This window comes from Bufo bufo, chromosome 4 (genome assembly GCF_905171765.1).
Source record: "Bufo bufo chromosome 4, aBufBuf1.1, whole genome shotgun sequence".
NCBI classification, from domain to species: Eukaryota; Metazoa; Chordata; class Amphibia; order Anura; family Bufonidae; genus Bufo; species Bufo bufo.
The window spans coordinates 43,437,803-43,456,120 of NC_053392.1; the positions used below are offsets into that span (position 1 = coordinate 43,437,803).

At 46.7% G+C, this 18,318-nt stretch overlaps 1 protein-coding gene across 5 annotated transcripts in view; it reads left to right on the forward strand.

Annotated features, from left to right (window-relative positions):
• HMBOX1 (homeobox containing 1) overlaps positions 1 to 17,104 on the forward strand; it is an 89,530-nt gene extending 72,426 nt beyond the window's left edge. The window contains exons 4-10 of one of the 5 annotated variants that reach the window (XM_040427159.1): positions 6,791 to 6,876; positions 7,137 to 7,247; positions 8,419 to 8,572; positions 11,661 to 11,743; positions 14,528 to 14,623; positions 16,180 to 16,274; positions 16,882 to 17,104. In XM_040427159.1, the coding sequence (XP_040283093.1) occupies positions 6,791 to 6,876; positions 7,137 to 7,247; positions 8,419 to 8,572; positions 11,661 to 11,743; positions 14,528 to 14,623; positions 16,180 to 16,274; positions 16,882 to 17,019 (763 nt within the window). In that variant the 3' untranslated portion in view covers positions 17,020 to 17,104. Of the gene's footprint in view, positions 1 to 6,790; positions 6,877 to 7,136; positions 7,248 to 8,418; positions 8,573 to 11,660; positions 11,744 to 14,527; positions 14,624 to 16,179; positions 16,275 to 16,363 lie in introns of all 5 variants that reach the window. The other 4 variants (XM_040427160.1, XM_040427161.1, XM_040427163.1 and 1 more) reach the window with 4 other exon arrangements.
• Positions 17,105 to 18,318: the final 1,214 nt, after the last annotated feature.

Here is an 18,318-nt window from a genome sequence, read left to right on the forward strand (position 1 = left end):
AGTAGAGGCACTCGGCAGGGATGCCTCCTCTCATCCCACCTGTTTGCAGTAGAACACCTTGCTCTTAGAATCCGACAGGATACTGTGTTTAGGAGGATATCCATAGGAGAGAGAGAGGAGAGGATAGGTTTATATGCTGACGACTTGATACTGTTTATGGATGATGTGGAGTCTTCCTTACCAAGGGCAATAGACCTTATTGACCGCTTTGGTCCCTTTTCAGGTCTCTGCATAAACTGGTCTAAATCAGCCCTCATGCCACTTTGGACAACTGATTGGCCATCAGTATACCACAATCTTCCTGTAGTGGATTACTTTAAGTACCTAGTTATTGTTATCACCAAAGACCCACTTACGTCCTTTACTAAAAAACATTGCTCCTATTGAATCGTTTTTCGTTGACAAGTTCAGTTCCTGGAAAACCCTTCCCTTATCTATAATGGGTAGACTAAACCTTATTAAAGGGTCTCTACTTATTGGAACACGCATGCCTATACCGTGCAGTTTCTTTGACCGCTTACACTCTTTGGTGACTGCCTATGTATGGGATGGGGGACACTCAGGCGTAAACTTGCTTTACATATCCCTCAAAGACCCAAACAGCAGGGAGGAGCGGCTTTGCCTGATTTTTATACTTCCTGGCTGGTCAGGTGAGACACCTCGCACTTTGGGTATCATCACCTGCAGAATACTATTTACAACTATCTACATTGTGGCCAATACTGGAGAGTATCTACTTATTCCCAAGACGTGCCCTCCCCTTGCATAGGCTAGAACATCAGGTGTAGAGCACGGCAAAACTCCAGCAATACAAAGATTTTGCAGATGTCATCCAACTATGGGATAACCCAATGTTTCCTCACTTGCAGAATTATAAAGGGGCGAAAATATGGAGAGAATATGGAATACTTACCTTGAAAGATTTATGACAATGGGGTCTTATGTTCTTTTGTGCAACTGCAGGAAAAATTTGGAAACTTGCGCACTCACTTTTTTTTTTTTTTTAGATATCTACAAGTGTGCGACGCTCTCCCCGCACAGTTTCAGGTAGGGCTGCAGCTAACGATTATTTGAATAATCGATTAGTTGCCGATTAATTTCTACGATTAATCGGGAAAAACGACAAAATTACAAAATAAAGCGGTTTATATGATTTTACTTGAAAAATTATGTTCAAAGGCCATATTAAAACAAATTGTGGGGAGCATCTGTGGGTGGCGCTGTTATGGAGAGGGGGATCTGTGGGTGGCTCTGTTATGGAGAGGGGGATCTGTGGGTGGCGCTGTTATGGAGAGGGGGATCTGTGGGTGGCACTGTTATGGAGAGGGGGATCTGTGGGTGGCGCTGTTATGGAGAGGGGGATCTGTGGGTGGCGCTGTTATGGAGAGGGGGATCTGTGGGTGGCGCTGTTATGGAGAGGGGGATCTGTGGGTGGCGCTGTTATGGAGAGGGGGATCTGTGGGTGGCGCTGTTATGGAGAGGGGGATCTGTGGGTGGCTCTGTTATGGAGAGGGGGATCTGTGGGTGGCTCTGTTATGGAGAGGGGGATCTGTGGGTGGCTCTGTTATGGAGAGGGGGATCTGTGGGTGGCGCTGTTATGGAGAGGGGGATCTGTGGGTGGCGCTGTTATGGAGAGGGGGATCTGTGGGTGGCGCTGTTATGGAGAGGGGGATCTGTGGGTGGCGCTGTTATGGAGAGGGGGATCTGTGGGTGGCGCTGTTATGGAGAGGGGGATCTGTGGGTGGCTCTGTTATGGAGAGGGGGATCTGTGGGTGGCGCTGTTATGGAGAGGTGGATCTGTGGGTGGCGCTGTTATGGAGAGGTGGATCTGTGGGTGGCGCTGTTATGGAGAGGGGGATCTGTGGGTGGCTCTGTTATGGAGAGGGGGATCTGTGGGTGGCTCTGTTATGGAGAGGGGGATCTGTGGGTGGCTCTGTTATGGAGGGGGGATATGTGCACTGTTATGGGCATAACAGTGCACAGATCCCTTTCCCCATAACAGTGCACAGATCCCCCTCCCCATAGCAGCGCCATAGACCGATCCCCCTACCCATAACAGCCCCGGCCCTGCTGCTCACAGCAGACTAATCACTCACTGCATCTTTATTTTACCTTACAATCGTGACGCTCCAGTAACAACAACTCTGCAGGCAGGGCGGAGGGCGGCGTAACGTCACTTACTCACGTGACGCGCCTGCTCCGCCCACTTTATAAATGAAGGAGGCGGAGCAGGCGCGTCACATGAGTAAGTGACGTTACGCCGCCCTCCGCTCTGCCTGCAGAGTTGTTACTGGAGCGTCACGATTGTAAGGTAAAATAAAGATGCAGTGACCGCCCGCCCACATAGCAACGAATCGGCGATTATTCGATAACTGGATTCGTCGACAACTAATCCAGTCATCGATGATTATCGATTACATCGATTAATCGTTGCAGCCCTAGTTTCAGGATAGTAGTCGAGCCATATCGACGTATCCACTGATCGTATACTTAATGCACAAGGACCCAGGGGAATTATATCCGCTCTATATACCCACCTATTGAACAACCGAATGGCTTTACACCCTTTGACGGTTGAAACTAAATGGAGGGAATTCATCCCTCATTTATCTGCAGAAGACTGGCAGGAGGCATTGGAGTCTCCCTTAAAGGTTTCACCCTCTATTAATAATGGGCTAATACAACTATTCATTCTACATAGATGTTACTTGACCCCTACCAGATTGTATAAGATGGGTAGAGTACCACACACTGGGTGTCATAGATGTGCACAGACAAGCACCGATTTCTGGCATATGATTTGGGAATGTAGCTACATTACATCTTTCTGGCAAGAAGTTGTTAATGCTTGATCCCCAGCCCCATCCCTTTTTGTCCCAAGGTGTGCCTACTGGGGATACTGGATGATGCGTGATACGAATCTATCAATAAGGAGTTAAAAAAATAGAAGAAAAAAGTGGCACAACATTAAAGGGGTTCTCCTGTTCCATAATGATTTTTTTTAGCTGGCCAGAGTACCCCAAACACTGAATATTTTTGGCCTAATATACCTGTTTTTCATGCCGGCGCCTTTCTTTCCCTGTCCTCAGCATCACTGCATCCTGGCAGGATGTTTACATGCAGGACTTCCTGCTGGGTTTTCTGGCCAATCCCAGCGTGTCTTTCAGGGCTTGCTACGTCTAGCTGTCATGGAGAGGGAAGGTGTGACTATTGCCGAGAAAACTGTGTGGCAACTGGAGCAAGCCCTGACTAACAATGCAAAGCAAAGCGCGCTGTGATTGGTAACCAACAGGAAGCTCATGAAAACAGGAAGTTCTGAATGTAAACATCCTGCCAGGATGCAGTGAGGCTGAGAACAGGGGAAGGAAAGTGCTGACATGAAAGACAGGTATATGCGGCAAAATGATGCAGTTTGGGATAATCTGGGCAGATTTAAAAAATGGAGAACCCCTTTAAGGCCTATTAATGCTTGGTTATTGAGGAGTGAGGACTTGTCTGCTGATCAGATTTGGGTGAATTTCCTGTTTAATTTTATGAGGGATCTGAAACGCCTGTGTGTCGTACAAGCCGCTGACTCGATGATGTCGTAACACAGGCAGCGCCAGTTGCTTTTTAGATCCGTTTGCTTAACAAATATGGGTTTCGCTCTCAAACTCCATAATTGGCTTAGAAATTTCTCATTTCTTTTTTAATTTAAAACAGATTAAAATTCAGTTGTGGCCTTTACTTGCAGCTGTATATCATTGCATTGTTTAATTAAGTGAGCTCGCTGCCTAATTTAGCAATTCGCCGTGCTCAGCGCGGGCAAGACGGCGCACCGCTGTCTACGGCCGCCCATCTGCATCCAGCTGTATAGAGAACACCGCTGCTTGAGACATAATTAATATAATTATTGGGCTTCAAAAAATTCACACCGGCGGTAAGGCTGCCTACTATAGGCTGAAGTATAACGCCAAGCACGCTTAATTGTGTGTAAGTAAGGAAATCGGACTAAGGCCCCATTCACACAACCGTGTTTTTTTTTGTTCCGCATCTGCGGACCCTTTCGTTTCAATGGAAAAGATCATATGTACGTCTGTATGTCCGTTTCTCTCTTTCATCTGGGGAGGTTTAGGAATTCCCGTATGTATTAGATGGTCCATGGGGTTCGGCCATCCTATATCTACGGTGTAGGGCCAGCTTTACAACAGACCTGGATGCAATGTCTATAGGAGGAGGTGGTCCTGCTGTATTTCTGGAGAAACCAGTCTGTCTCAAATTGGGCAAAACTTTAGCCCAGGGCAGTTTTGGCTTTGAGTGAAGTACAGAGATAGGGCAAGTAGGGGGCAGCAACACTCCTCATTTGTACCGAGGACTAATAACGGCAGGACACAACCTTCTGCACCCCCCACCAATGCCTCCTCGCACTTCCCATGCCCTTGGTTCACGGACCATTCAATCCTCAGGTCTGACTGGTTGCTAAGGAAGATTCTGCCTGATAATGCCTGAGTTTGTTACATTGTATCCATAGCAACCCAACTGTCAGACAACACTGCATTCTAAGATAGATTCTGCCAGTGATAGTATTAATCAGATTTTTATTTTTATTTTTTTAATGTTAACATTTCTGATACATCTCCTTAATGGAGAAATCCAGCATTATTATTATTTTATTTTTTCACTTTTAAGCCTAGACTTTTGTGTTTCCGAACTGTTTACCAATATGCATGTGTCTGACGCCGCCCCTCCCCCAGCCATCTCATTTCATCTCTCAGGTTTTATGTCTGAAGTAAGAGATTTATGTCTCCCCTCAGTAATGAAACTTTCCTGGTGCCATATGGCACTCACACACCTTCTCCAGAATTACCCTCATCCATCCTGGTGTTATGACACTCCCGATCAGATATGGCGCTCATTAAAAGCATTGCCAGCTACTTTACGACATGTCACTTGCGCTATTCTGGCCCCCGGCTTTATCCAGAGCCTCCTCTCCGTTTTATTAACACTTTCCCATCACATCCATCATGGTCGTCCTGATTTCCCGCTCCTCATATTTGTGTAGGTGGAGGGGGGTTATCTCTGGTGAGTTCCAGTATGTCACAGCCGAGGGGGTATCTGATATTGTACCCAGCGAGCGCCAGCTCTGGAGTGTTAGCTTCTGTGCAGTACTCGCTGCTAGACTAGTGTGCTGCCATCATTAGAAGCAAGTGGGTGTCATTGGAATTCTGCCCTTAGTGGTGAAGAGGTCTGTGGCTTCCTGAGACAACAGAGGGTTAAGCTGCTCAGATTATAGAGGAGGAGACGGGCGTCCTTCAGGAGGAGAGCTGCTGCAAGTGCCGCTCTCACTCCTCAAGGCCTGTGGAAGCCCGTTCATTACCGTGCCTTCATAATATATCTGAGACCATCAGGTGTGGTGCACAGGTGGGATTGGTACACAGTGGAGTCCTGTTCTACTATCCAGAGCTGCACTCGCTATTCTGCTGGTGGAGTCACTGTGTATATACATTACATTACTTATCCTGTACTGATCCTGAGTTACATCCTGTATTATACTCCAGAGCTGGACTCACTATTCTGCTGGTGCAGTCACTGTGTACATACATTACTTATCCTGTACTGATCCTGAGTTACATCCTGTATTATACTCCAGAGCTGCACTCACTATTCTGCTGGTGGAGTCACTGTGTACATACATTACTTATCCTGTACTGATCCTGAGCTACATCTTGTATTATACTGCAGAGCTGCACTCACTATTCTGCTGGTGCAGTCCCTTTGTACATACATTACTTATCCTGTACTGATCCTGAGTTAAATCCTGTATCCAGCAGAATAGTGAGTGCAGCTCTGCAGTATAATACAGGATATAACTCAGGATCACTACAGGATAAGTAATGTAATGTATGTACACAGTGACTGCACCAGCAGAATAGTGAGTGCAGCTCTGGAGTATAATACAGGATGTAACTCAGGATCAGTACAGGATAAGTAATGTATGTACACAGTGACTGCACCAGCAGAATAGTGAGTGCAGCTCTGGAGTATAATACAGGATGTAACTCAGGATCAGTACAGGATAAGTAATGTATGTACACAGTGACTCCACCAGCAGAATAGTGAGTGCAGCTCTGGAGTATAATACAGGATGTAACTCAGGATCAGTACAGGATAAGTAATGTAATGTATGTACACAGTGACTGCACCAGCAGAATAGTGAGTACAGCTCTGGAGTATAATACAGGATGTAACTCAGGATCAGTACAGGATAAGTAATGTATGTACACAGTGACTGCACCAGCAGAATAGTGAGTGCAGCTCTGGAGTATAATACAGGATGTAACATCAGTACAGGATAAGAATGGTATAGTTGACATGTTTCTGTAGAGGAGTGGGGTTTGCCCTGCACATATTGGTAATAACAGTGTGGCCATGATTGGGGTCCAGGTCTCCGGTTCTGAGAACACTTCTGAGTAATACCGGTTGTTCTGATCCCTCTTTGATGAGGCAGACATCTTGGTCTGTGTACGGAGAAGCCTGCTCGTTTCTTCTCTCCTCTGTCGGTTATAGCAGATGTGCTGATTGCTGGTGATTTGCTACCAGCCCCATAGTATAGACTGGTTGTTAGGCAGTGCGTCCATAGCAACTGGTCTGTCAGACATGACTTAGTTCTTCAGCTCACATGCAGTTGTCGTGTGGAGCTGACAACGGAGGGTTTCCCTTTATGATGTCTGCAGTGTGATAATATAAGGGGTTAATAGTGATGATGATGATGATGATGATGATGATGATGTTGTCTCTGTATGTGTGACAGGAGGGACAGCAGTGTCATCAAGGAAGAGATTAAGGCTTTCCTGGCGAACCGGAGAATATCTCAAGCAGTGGTCGCCCAAGTAACAGGTGAGCGCCCCCCGGTGTGCGAGGCGGTGATTGACAGGACCAATCGCAATGGTCCAACTGAGGCCCAAGCAGGTACAGATGTGTGAACAGTGTCATACAATCTCAACATTACATCTGTCCTATGAGAAAATGTACATCCATCTGCTGAAGTGCTCTGTGCTGCTGGTACTGCCCTAGTCACATGATCGGACTGGTCCAAGTGCTTATTTATCTCCTGTATCCCCATGGTTTGACCAGCGCCTCTTCCTTCTGCCTCGCAGGTATCAGCCAGAGCAGGATCTCTCACTGGCTGCTCCAGCAAGGATCCGACCTGAGCGAACAGAAGAAGCGAGCGTTTTACCGATGGTACCAGCTGGAGAAGACAAGTCCAGGTAACACCAACCACACATGGGGGGTGCGATTTGGGAGTCGTTCACTTTGATTCAGGGGTCATTTTTAGCATATAATGCTGCAGTGTCACTGCTTATTCTACCAGTTAGCAATTACTACTTCTACTCCGGTCACAACCAAAGCTGCAACGTATCATAGCAGGTCGTGCATTCTGCGTCTCGCTGTAGAGCATTGACCACATTGTTAAATCCATTGTCCACACCCCGAGAAGACGACACTTATCTGAATTTTGGATGCCGTCCTGGATCGTTATCGTATCGCACCTCCCCGCTCGCTTCTCGGAAAAACTTCTTCTCCCCCCTCCCCCGCCCGTGATCTCATCTCGTGGGCTTCCCAAATCACATTTCTGTCCAATTAGAGCCCCTGACGCTGTGCAGTCCACATAATCGCATTGCGAGCCGCGTTCTGCACGGCTGAGACAGACCATTTGCCTTCACTTTCTTGCTGCGGAGAGTAGCTCTGCCGCACCCGCTTTTCCGCGTTTATGCATTGCATGTCGATTCCTCTTCCTTTTCAAGATCTCTGCTTGTTGTCAGTCAGTGAATACATCCCGTGGCTGGAACTACTACAGCCTAGTCCTGCTCACACGAGCCTGTATCGACCAGGGTGGCTGGGTAGAAACCGAAATGTTCCCATTCGCCAAGAGCAAGCTGAGATATTGCAAGTTAAAGAATTGGAGCTCAAAAGCTATATTGTCCTCTGTTATTCCTGCGGGAAGTGTTTGAATTTAATTGACATTTAGACAATACTAGGCCTCTTGGCAAAGGGTGTGTCACTACTCTAGCAGCATCAGGCCAAGTATGGTCACACCCTCAGTTGATAGCAATTTGTTTTCAGGAGGAATAACAGAGGAACAGTGTTTCAGAATTTCATACAACAGAGAAGTGTCGGGATAAGGGACAGGTACTCCTAAAATGACTGATGCTCACTTTAGGATGTAGTCCGAGACTTCCAGGTATTGCCTGGTGCCACACGGACAGTAGGGGGAGCTCTGTTATTACTCTTTAGAAGCAGCATTGGGCCCCTGCAGAGCTGCACCACTCTCGCACAGGTCATATCAGCCCCTGGTCACATCACCGAATGCGAAGTAAATTGGTTCTAGATTTTTTGTAGGGGGGCGAAAATTAAGTCTTGTATTTTTTTTTCTTACAGGTGCAACGCTGAGCATGAGGCCAGCACCCATCCCCATAGACGACACCGAGTGGAGGCAGACCCCACCCCCCGTCACCGCCACCTCCGGGACCTTCAGGTTACGACGGGGAAGTCGTTTCACGTGGCGAAAGGAATGTCTGGCCGTCATGGAGAGGTGAGGACCGACTCTGGAAACCTCATTTTTAGAGGCCACTCAAATGACCCTATGGTCACAGATAGCTATCCACAAGATACAGCAAAAGATGGGACATGTCCTGTCTTTTGTGGTGCGGAGGCACAGATTGGTAACACACGGAAGCCGTTCCATGCCGCCGCACCGCAAGAGATAGGACATGGGTCCACACAGCAGCATTGAGTTCACACGGCCAGGCAAGGCAGCCATACGGTCGTGTGAATGGACACTTGCAGTGTATTAGGTCACCTCCCTTCAGTCATGTTGGTTCCGTCCCATGTGAGACACAACTGAGCAGATTTACTAAGAGGTGCTTCATGCCGCAGTCTTGGGCTACGTTCACACCATGGTGAAAAAAAGGCTGTAGAAACGGACACACTGTCAGATTTTCATGGCCATTTTTAGCAGCCATTAAACAGATGAATAAAAATCCCAGCCTGTGCAGTGGTCTCCTTATACATAATGCCCCCCATAGTGCCCCAATATGATTAATGCTTTAATTAGTTGCCCCTGGACATCAAATGCCCCCAGTATGCTTAATTCCACCTTAGTTCCCCCAGTATAAAGAATGCTCCCTTTGGTCCCCATTTTGCTTTTGTAAAAAAAAAAAAAAAGCACCTCATTCACTTACACTCTGAGGCACCCTCTCTCCTCACTGGATGTAACAGGACCTGTGCTCCCAGTGTGGTGATGTCATCACACTTAGAGAACAGGTCCTGCTGCACCCAGGGAGGAAAAAGAGTGTTCCTGAGAGTGCAAGTGCATGAGGTGCTTTTTTTAAACCCCTGAAAGGCCATTTTTCCCTAGTGTACCGGTTCTTAACGGTCTTTAGACAGATGCACTCCTGTCTAAACGCCCTTTATAAATGGTCCCATTGATTTCACTGTGGTCCTTCTGGGCGTGAAAACAACCAAAAATAGGACAAATCAAATTTACACTAAGGATGAGTACAGGATAGGTAATGTAATGTATGTACACAGTGACTGCACCAGCAGAATAGTGAGTGCAGCTCTGGAGTATAATACAGGATGTAACTCAGGATCAGTACAGGATAAGTAATGTATGTACACAGTGACTCTACCAGCAGAATAGTGAGTGCAGCTCTGGAGTATAATACAGGATGTAACTCAGGATCAGTACAGGATAAGTAATGTAATGTATGTACACAGTGACTGCACCAGCAGAATAGTGAGTGCAGCTCTGGAGTATAATACAGGATGTAACTCAGGATCAGTACAGGATAAGTAATGTAATGTATGTACACAGTGACTCTACCAGCAGAATAGTGAGTGCAGCTCTGGGGTATAATACAGGATGTAACTCAGGATCAGTACAGGACAAGTAATGTAATGTATGTACACAGTGACTGCACCAGCAGAATAGTGAGTGCAGCTCTGGAGTATAATACAGGATGTAACTCAGGATCAGTACAGGATAAGTAATGTAATGTATGTACACAGTGACTGCACCAGCAGAATAGTGAGTGCAGCTCTGGAGTATAATACAGGATGTAACTCAGGATCAGTACAGGATAAGTAATGTAATGTATGTATACAGTGACTCCACCAGCAGAATAGTGAGTGCAGCTCTGGAGTATAATACAGGATGCAACTCAGGATCAGTACAGGATAAGTAATGTATGTACACAGTGACTCCACCAGCAGAATAGTGAGTGCAGCTCTGGGGTATAATACAGGATATAACTCAGGATCAGTACAGGATAAGTAATGTAATGTATGTACACAGTGACTCCACCAGCAGAATAGTGAGTGCAGCTCAGGAGTATAATACAGGATGTAACTCAGGATCAGTACAGGATAAGTAATGTAATGTACGAGTGCAGCTATGGAGTATTACCAATTATGCAGTGCTGTAGAACATTTGTGGTACACAAACTAAATTCTGGATTATCCTTTCAATATATTTTTGTGTGTGAGGAAATCCATGTAAACAAAGGCAGGACATACAAACTCCATGCAGATGTTGCTCTTATATTCGGGCCCCAGTGTTGCACGGCTCCAGTGCCGACCATTGCTGTATAGAGTAGACGGGCCCCTCTGTCTGCTGGGCTGTGGCCCCACATTAATCCCTGACTGACAGGTCTTGGGGTCCAGCCATCTTCCCTGCACTCTCCTGTCATGGGCGATCAGGGAGCCGTTCACTTTGTGCTGCATTACAGTATAAATGTGCTGTCCATTTTTTTTCTATTATTATTATTGGACTTTTTTTTATCTTGCTCTGCCATCTTTTATTGATTGTTACTTCTCCAAAAAGCCTCAGAAGCTGATTTTCGGCATTGAGAGCAGAATGGACGGGGGCCAAGTGTCTGGGGTAATAACATTATACCTTGATCTTAGTTACTGGATCCAATTTACTTGTGAGTACATCGCCGCAGAGGCTGCTAACCTGTTCCCGGCTGGACCCTAATGCTCTGGCTAGGGTAGTCTCTCCCTGGTGTGCGGGGGGTTAATTTAAAGGAGTCACATTTGTTAAATTTGCACAAACAGCGATGAAGTGTCCAAAAAAAACTAATGGGATGAGTCCCGCACCGGCCTGTCATATACGAAGCAAAGACCCACTGCAAAGAGCGCCCCCTGCTGTGGAAGACTCAGCGATGGGTGCCAATTTATACCACATTTCCACTGCATCCCCCAGGATTTCCCAAGATGCATCAGTCTTTAAAATTTCTTTTAAAAATCTGTGTTTCCTTAAAGGGAGTCATCTCTTCCAGGAGCAGCGCCACGCTGTGTCTGGGCCAAGTTGCAATACCACACACAGCCTGTGGACAGATGTGGCGCTGTTTTTAGAAGAAGCCAGCCGTGTTTTTCTAATGGTGGAATTTGGCGTATTCACTGGGAAACCAAGTGTATTGTTGCAGTGTAGAAGCCATACTGTGTCAGGGAGCTCCCAGTGCTGCCGATGGGAAGGACCAGATGTCCTTTACCCTCTCCACGTGTTGCTTGTCACGTTCTCCCATGTCCTTAAGAGACAGCACGGGGTGGGGGGGGGGAACGCTTCTCACATTTTCATGAAATAGCAGCGGATAATTGTGAACACTTGAATTTTTCAGCTATTTTAATGAAAACCAGTATCCGGACGAGGCCAAGAGAGAGGAGATCGCAAATGCGTGCAACGCGGTCATACAGAAACCAGGTGAGTGTGACGGGTGTGCCGTACGGGGGCAGGTCAGCGGCACGATGGGACTGACGACAGAGGGATGCTGCAGGCATTGTACAGTGGAGCCAGTCACAGACTAGGCGAGGTCGATCCTTCAAAGTGTTCCTGGCCTCCGATGCATCTCCTTTTGCAGCAAATTTAGTAGCTGGTCCTTTACTTCTCCCAGTCTAAGAGGCGCTGGTGTCTGCACCCTAAACCAGAGGATCCCCTTTTATGGGTTTAAACAGGTTCTCCTAGGAGGTCAATTTATTTCCAATCCTCAGGATAGAGGGGAAGTGTCTGATCGATGAGGATGCAACCACTGGGCCTCGTTCTTCTCCATTTAAATGGAGGGGCAGTCACTCGTGTATCCTGCTGCTCCATTCAGCTCTATGGGCCTGCTGAAGGTCCCAATACTATGGGCCTGCTGAATCCCCAGTGCTGTGCCGGCTCCAGCGGTCCCCGGTGCTGTGCCGGCTCCAGCGGTCCCCGGTGCTGTGCCGGCTCCAGCGGTCCCCGGTGCTGTGCCGGCTCCAGCGGTCCCCGGTGCTGTGCCGGCTCCAGCGGTCCCCGGTGCTGTGCCGGCTCCAGCGGTCCCCAGTGCTGCAGAATAGATTGTTTGCTGCTCCATTCAAATAGGAGAGCACTGCACCTTTAAAAGGGGTCGTCTAACATGAGACATTGGTGGGATATTGCCACCAATGTCAGATAGGTGCAACCTCTGGGACTCCCACCTATTTCCAGAACGAGACTCCCCCACCCCCCAAAGTGAGAGCGCAGTAGTCACGCATGCGCGGCCACCCTCCATTCATTTCTCTGGAACTGCTGAAAAGCGCTGGCATCCCGCAGAGGGGCTGCTCTTGGGCAGGCCACTCTCCATTCTTTTCTATGAGACTGCCGAAAATAGCTGAGCTCTGGCAGTCACCTAGAGGTGAATGAAGCAGTGGCTGCGCTTGCACAGTGCAATCTCCGTTTATTTCTATGGGACTGCCGAGAGCAGCACCCTGCTATTTTCAGCAGTCCCATCGAAGTGAATGGGGCAGTGCGCTCGGCTATTTTCCGAACTCCCATAGAAATGAATGGGTCCCGTTCTGGAGATAGGTGTGGGTCCCAGAGGTTGTACCTGCTGCAGAACCTCTTTGAAGGTAGGGTGTCAGGGCTGCTCCCTCTCCCAATTCAGGGCAGTGGTTCGGCGGACGCTAGGCGTTCTGCAGCTTGGTCGGCTCGGTATAGTCTCCCGGCAATTCCATAAAGTATGAAAAGCAGAAGAGAGTACATGCTTGGCCTGACATGGAGCTCACCAGAGGTGAAGCTTAGGTTGTCCTAAATATCTGTAATCTTGGATGCAATGGATCAGCCAGTGTATAGAGTGAAGCCCTGTATACGTCAGACCTACCCTTAAACTGCATTTTTTTTTTAAAGATTGTACAAGACCGCCCCTTTAACTAAGCACAAGCATAAAAGTGACAGTGGTGGTACAATACAAGAAGCTGAGGATCTCTCGAGTGTCTGCGGCCAAACAAGGTTCCCGCCGATGACCTCCCTTGTTGTTCAGAGTCGCTGGCACGGGTTTCACGCCCCCACAAATGCCATGGAAAGATGTTTTGTTTGTCATCTTTGCACATTATTCAGCAAAGACCTTGAGATGTTATGTAGAAATCCCAGCCATCTACATAATTCATGTGTGAACAATAATTCATTCTCTATTAAAGGCCTTGGTGGGAAGCCAGCCCGCTTAAGAACAGCACCGTGCCAAGCTTGCTCTGGCATCCGCCTGTGTAAGGTGCGCAGAAACGACAGCCGCAACTTCGCCGCGCGTCCCACTTTTCAAGGTTAAGGGGGCGCCCGGCATGTTTCCAGGTGTCGCAGATGATCAGTTTACACGCACAGTATTTACATGGAGGCCGACCAAAAAAACTGCATTCTGTTCACACACAGAGAATGATCCGCATTTCTCCCACCTAGTTTCATTGGGCGCAGTATAATATTTTACAGACGAGCCCCCAGTTTTGACCCTGCACCCCCTGCATGCTGGGGGTGCAGGGTCAAAGTTTACATAGGCCTTTATTATATGTGTAACATCTCTTCACTGAATTTAATATGCAATGAACCATATTTATTAAAGGGGTTTTCCAGCGGTGGAAAAAATTGTGGCAGCGGGCAAAAAAATGGACAACTCGCCGATCTCCTGCAACGTTAGCCGCTGATCTCTACCTCCTGGGCCTGTCTTTACACAAAAGAACTGCCCAACCAGCCAATCACCGGCGGAGGTGGGGTCACCACTGCTGCCAGTGATTGGCTGAGGGGGCGTTTCCTGTGTGTCTGGATGGGACCAGGAAGTGGAAGCGGGCAGCGGATAAACAGGAGGAGGTATCTCTCTTTATTTTTTTCTTCCCCATGGAGACACTGCTGCTGCCAATTGTTTAAAGGGATATTCTTTAGTGGGTCACTGCAAGTGCATGATCTTGAGAATAGAGCATCATGTCTAATGTTTTAAGCCGATTTGTGAGCAAATCATTGGTTCAGGAGAGGTCAGAGAGGAGCTGGAGGACCGAGCAGCCAGACAAGCATTCTGACAAATTTTTCACAGAACTGCTTCTGCAGCTGCTAACTACTGGGAAACCTAGAAGCTGCAGAAGCTAAATTTTTAATCCAAACCCGTTGCCTAAATGTTTTTGGGTGAAAATACATGGCTCAGAAAGGTGTCCATGGCCTTTTAAATAGAGCCCTGTAATGATCAAGACACTCTGTAATCTCATAGTGTGCAACTTATTATTCCAGGCAAGAAGCTCTCCGACCTGGAACGCGTCACCTCCTTGAAAGTGTACAACTGGTTCGCCAACAGGCGGAAGGAGATTAAGAGGAGAGCCAATATCGGTAATGTATCCCTGCGCGGCCGCATCACCACTGTTCAGGTGGCACTTCTCTCATGTGGGATAAAAAAAACAAAGGGACCATGAACATAAATTTACGCGCACATCATCGAGATTAACTGAACTCTCCCCAGTCCTGTTTATTACAATCTTATGTAGCCTCGATTGATGCAAGATTTCCTCTAAATGTATTATTCTGTTGCCCTCTTAACTTTCTGGAAAAACTTCTTCTAAATGTGAAAACACCTGAAATGTTCAGAAAAATCACTTTCTAACGAGCGGAGAGAATTTTAAGGAATTCTTCTAATCGCCGCGGAGGGCTAACGAGCCCATTACGCAGGTTGATGAGTGCGATAACCTGGGGGATGCATCTGCAGTCTGGATATTTAATATCGCCGGAAGCTAATGAATGGCACCTTGCGGCACTCTTATTTGTATTCTCAGTCAGGGCAGGTTATTACCTTTATTGCTCTTGTATGTATAATTAGCCAATACATACTACGCCTTCTGAATGCTCGTTGGTGATAAATTTGTCCTCTGATTACCAGCCGGAGTTTATGGGAATATACAGGTACCAGACTTAAAGGGGTATTCTGGTTTTGCGATATTGATGACCTACCCTCAGATTATCAATATAAGATTGGTGGGGACTGACTCTCTGCACCCCCCGCTGTTTGAAGGGGCTACGGTGCTAGTGCGAGATCTGCGTTCTCTTCGCTGTTTACTCGCACGCCGTCTACGTAGCGGTGGGGCAGTGTAATTTCAGCCCCCTCTCCCTTTCACTGGAAGGGGGCCAACAGCTGTAATTACACTGCACTGCCACTACAATGTGGACAACGTGTCGGTAAGCATAGAAGAGAACGCAGCTCTCACACTAGCGCAGGGCCTGCTGAGAGCCGGACCTCCACCAATCTCATATTGATACCCCTTTAAATTGGTCTACTCCCTAATTTATTCCCCCCTCCTTAGTTTTACCCCTCTTTCGCTTGTCTCAGTTTCCCCCATAAGATTGTCACACACTTTGCCTCCCTACTCCACTATATCCTCGTCATTGTCATCTGTAAGATCTTACTACTAAGTCAGTCTGTTTCTCCCTCCTTTAAGTCTCGCATTTTGCCCTTTCCCTCTGTTTTTTTTCCGCCCTCAGTTCTCTCTATTTTCTTCCTCCCATGGTCTTTTTTTTCCCCTTTTCCTATAGCTTTTCTCTTTCCCCCACTTTAGTTTGGTCCCCCCCCCTCCCTCCACCCCCTCAATATTTTGTCTTCCACTCCTCGCTTGGAACTCGTCTTTCCTCATACTCTGCCCCCCTCCTTGGTTCACTCCCCTAAGGTTGCCTTTCTCCCTTATGTCCTCCATGGTCTTCTTTGCCCCCCTTGGCCAACTGACCCTAGCCTGGTAGTTTTATATTTTTATTTTTCCCCCACCTTGGGCATCTCTTCCCCCAACTTTCACCCCCTCCCCACCCCTTGGTCATCTCTCCCCTCATGTGGGTGGTCTTTGGGGCGAGTGGTTTCCATTACCTCAGCAGATAATTTAGGGCCATGTTTGCTTTTTTCGAAGAAGCAGCAATCCTGGAGAGTCATGGCATCGATGTACAAAGCCCTGGCGGTCACTCGAACAGCGACGACGTAGATGGAAATGACTATTCCGAACAGGTGAGCCTGTGCAACGATTATGCAGTTTCACTTTCAGCGCTTTACAAATAATGTAATCTAAAATTATATTATATGAAAAAAAAATTCAGCTGGTTGCCATTGGAAACAGTCGACAACCTTGTTGTCAAGATTCGTCCTTAACAGCTCTCCTTTTGAGAAAACCAAGAAGGCTGAGTGATTCCAGCTCTGCAACCTAAAGAATTGTGATTGCAGCTCTGGAGATATAATACCGGCAGGAAGTACACCAAAGGAGTCCGTAAGCGGCTTATTCCCTTCTCTCCATTCAAGACACTCTTATTGTTCGGGGTCTTTGCCGATTGAGTTGGGTTACTTGAAGTGTTGCCATAGAGATGCCCAGGCCGCATAAGAGCTGCTAACGCAACACAATTTTATATGCATTGGAGCCATAAAAATTGATTTCGAAGGTCAACCTTTACTTTACTTTAAAGAAATTAGTACTATACTCTTTAATAAAAATAAATAACCAGATTTTTTATTTTTTATTTTTTTTTTGCACTTTTTATGTTTTTTTTTTTTTTTTTAGACTAAGTATTTCATGTATTGAGATTTAATTGGATATTTTCATTTATTCCCTCTACATGCTTAGGATGACAGCACCAGTCATAGCGATCACCAGGACCCCATCTCCCTAGCCGTGGAAATGGCCGCTGTCAATCACACCATCCTGGCACTGGCCCGTCAAGGCACCGGAGAGATCAAGACAGAAGCGCTGGACGATGACTGATACTTCAAAAACAAAACAAAGAAAAAACAGCGGGAAGGGTCAAGAAACATAAAAAAGAAAAAAAATGTACTTTAGATTTTAGAAGTAGCACCTGAGCAATCTTTCCTCAGTCCTTAATATGTGTTCCTATTATCAGTATAACTGCAGTCTCTCTCTTGTACGTCGAGTTAGCTGGTAGGGTCTCGTCCTGTGAAGATGGCATGGTGCCCATAACCGTCGCGTCTGCTTTCTCAGTATTAAGTCCAGCCATAACCATACCCCACCCCATGCCCCCCAGGTCTAGAACACTTTACTCGGTTCTGGCATTCCAGTTTACAAGTGCTTCCAGTCATCCCCCACCTCCCCTTTCCCTTCTGTGTCCGTCACTTCGCTCTACGCACTTTTTAAAGAAATTTTTTTAATTTTAATTTTTGAAAAGACTTTTCTCCAAAGTAAGGGAGCATTTGAAGAAGTTGTGATGGCACAGTCCTACACCGTACAATGCCGCCTTTCTCAGCTCCTCTTCACCCTTCGTTGAGTGTTATTTAATAACCGTTTGTGCCAGTAAGGGGCATGAAAGCAGAGGTATTTATTAGTATTATATTTTTTTACCTATAGGTTGTTTTTCTTTCCAGCAACCAGATTCGCTTTCCAAACCTGTCCTATGTATATTGTTTGCAAAAACACTAAAAATTGAGCGGAAGCCGGAGATGTGTAAAAAGGGAATTGTATATGTCATGACAAAAACAAAAAAAAATCTCTGATCGATTGTGGTGTGAATAGGAAATACTCTCATCATCCCCATGTCAGATCTATGTCCTTACTTTACCCACGTTTCGACTCTGTATTTCGGCACTAGTTTCCGCAGCAGCTACCTGATCTGCTCTGTGTCCAGACTGTGAAGGGAGCAGCCCTCTCTGCCTCTCACAGCAGGAACTCTCAGCATAGTCATAGTATCGGGCACAGAGATAATCGCCTCCTACACTAAATAAGCTTTGCCAATTGACGATTTGGGATTTTGATGGCGACGTGGATGTCAGTGCACTAAAATTGTATGTTGCAATCATTGCTGCTTTTTTTTTTAAGCCTATATCATTTGCTCACTATTTTTTAGGCTTTGGACTTTGCCTTTAAGAATACCAGACTGATTTTTACTAATGAATGCACTTTTACTTGCTATTACTGAGAGCTTTTTGATGTGATTTTTTTTTCATTTTTTTTTGTCTTTTCTATAAGTACTGAACGTATGGCAATTCTGAGCTCCTTGTTTTAAAGCACCGAAGTACGGCCTACTAACCCCAGTTATTCCGGATACTCAAG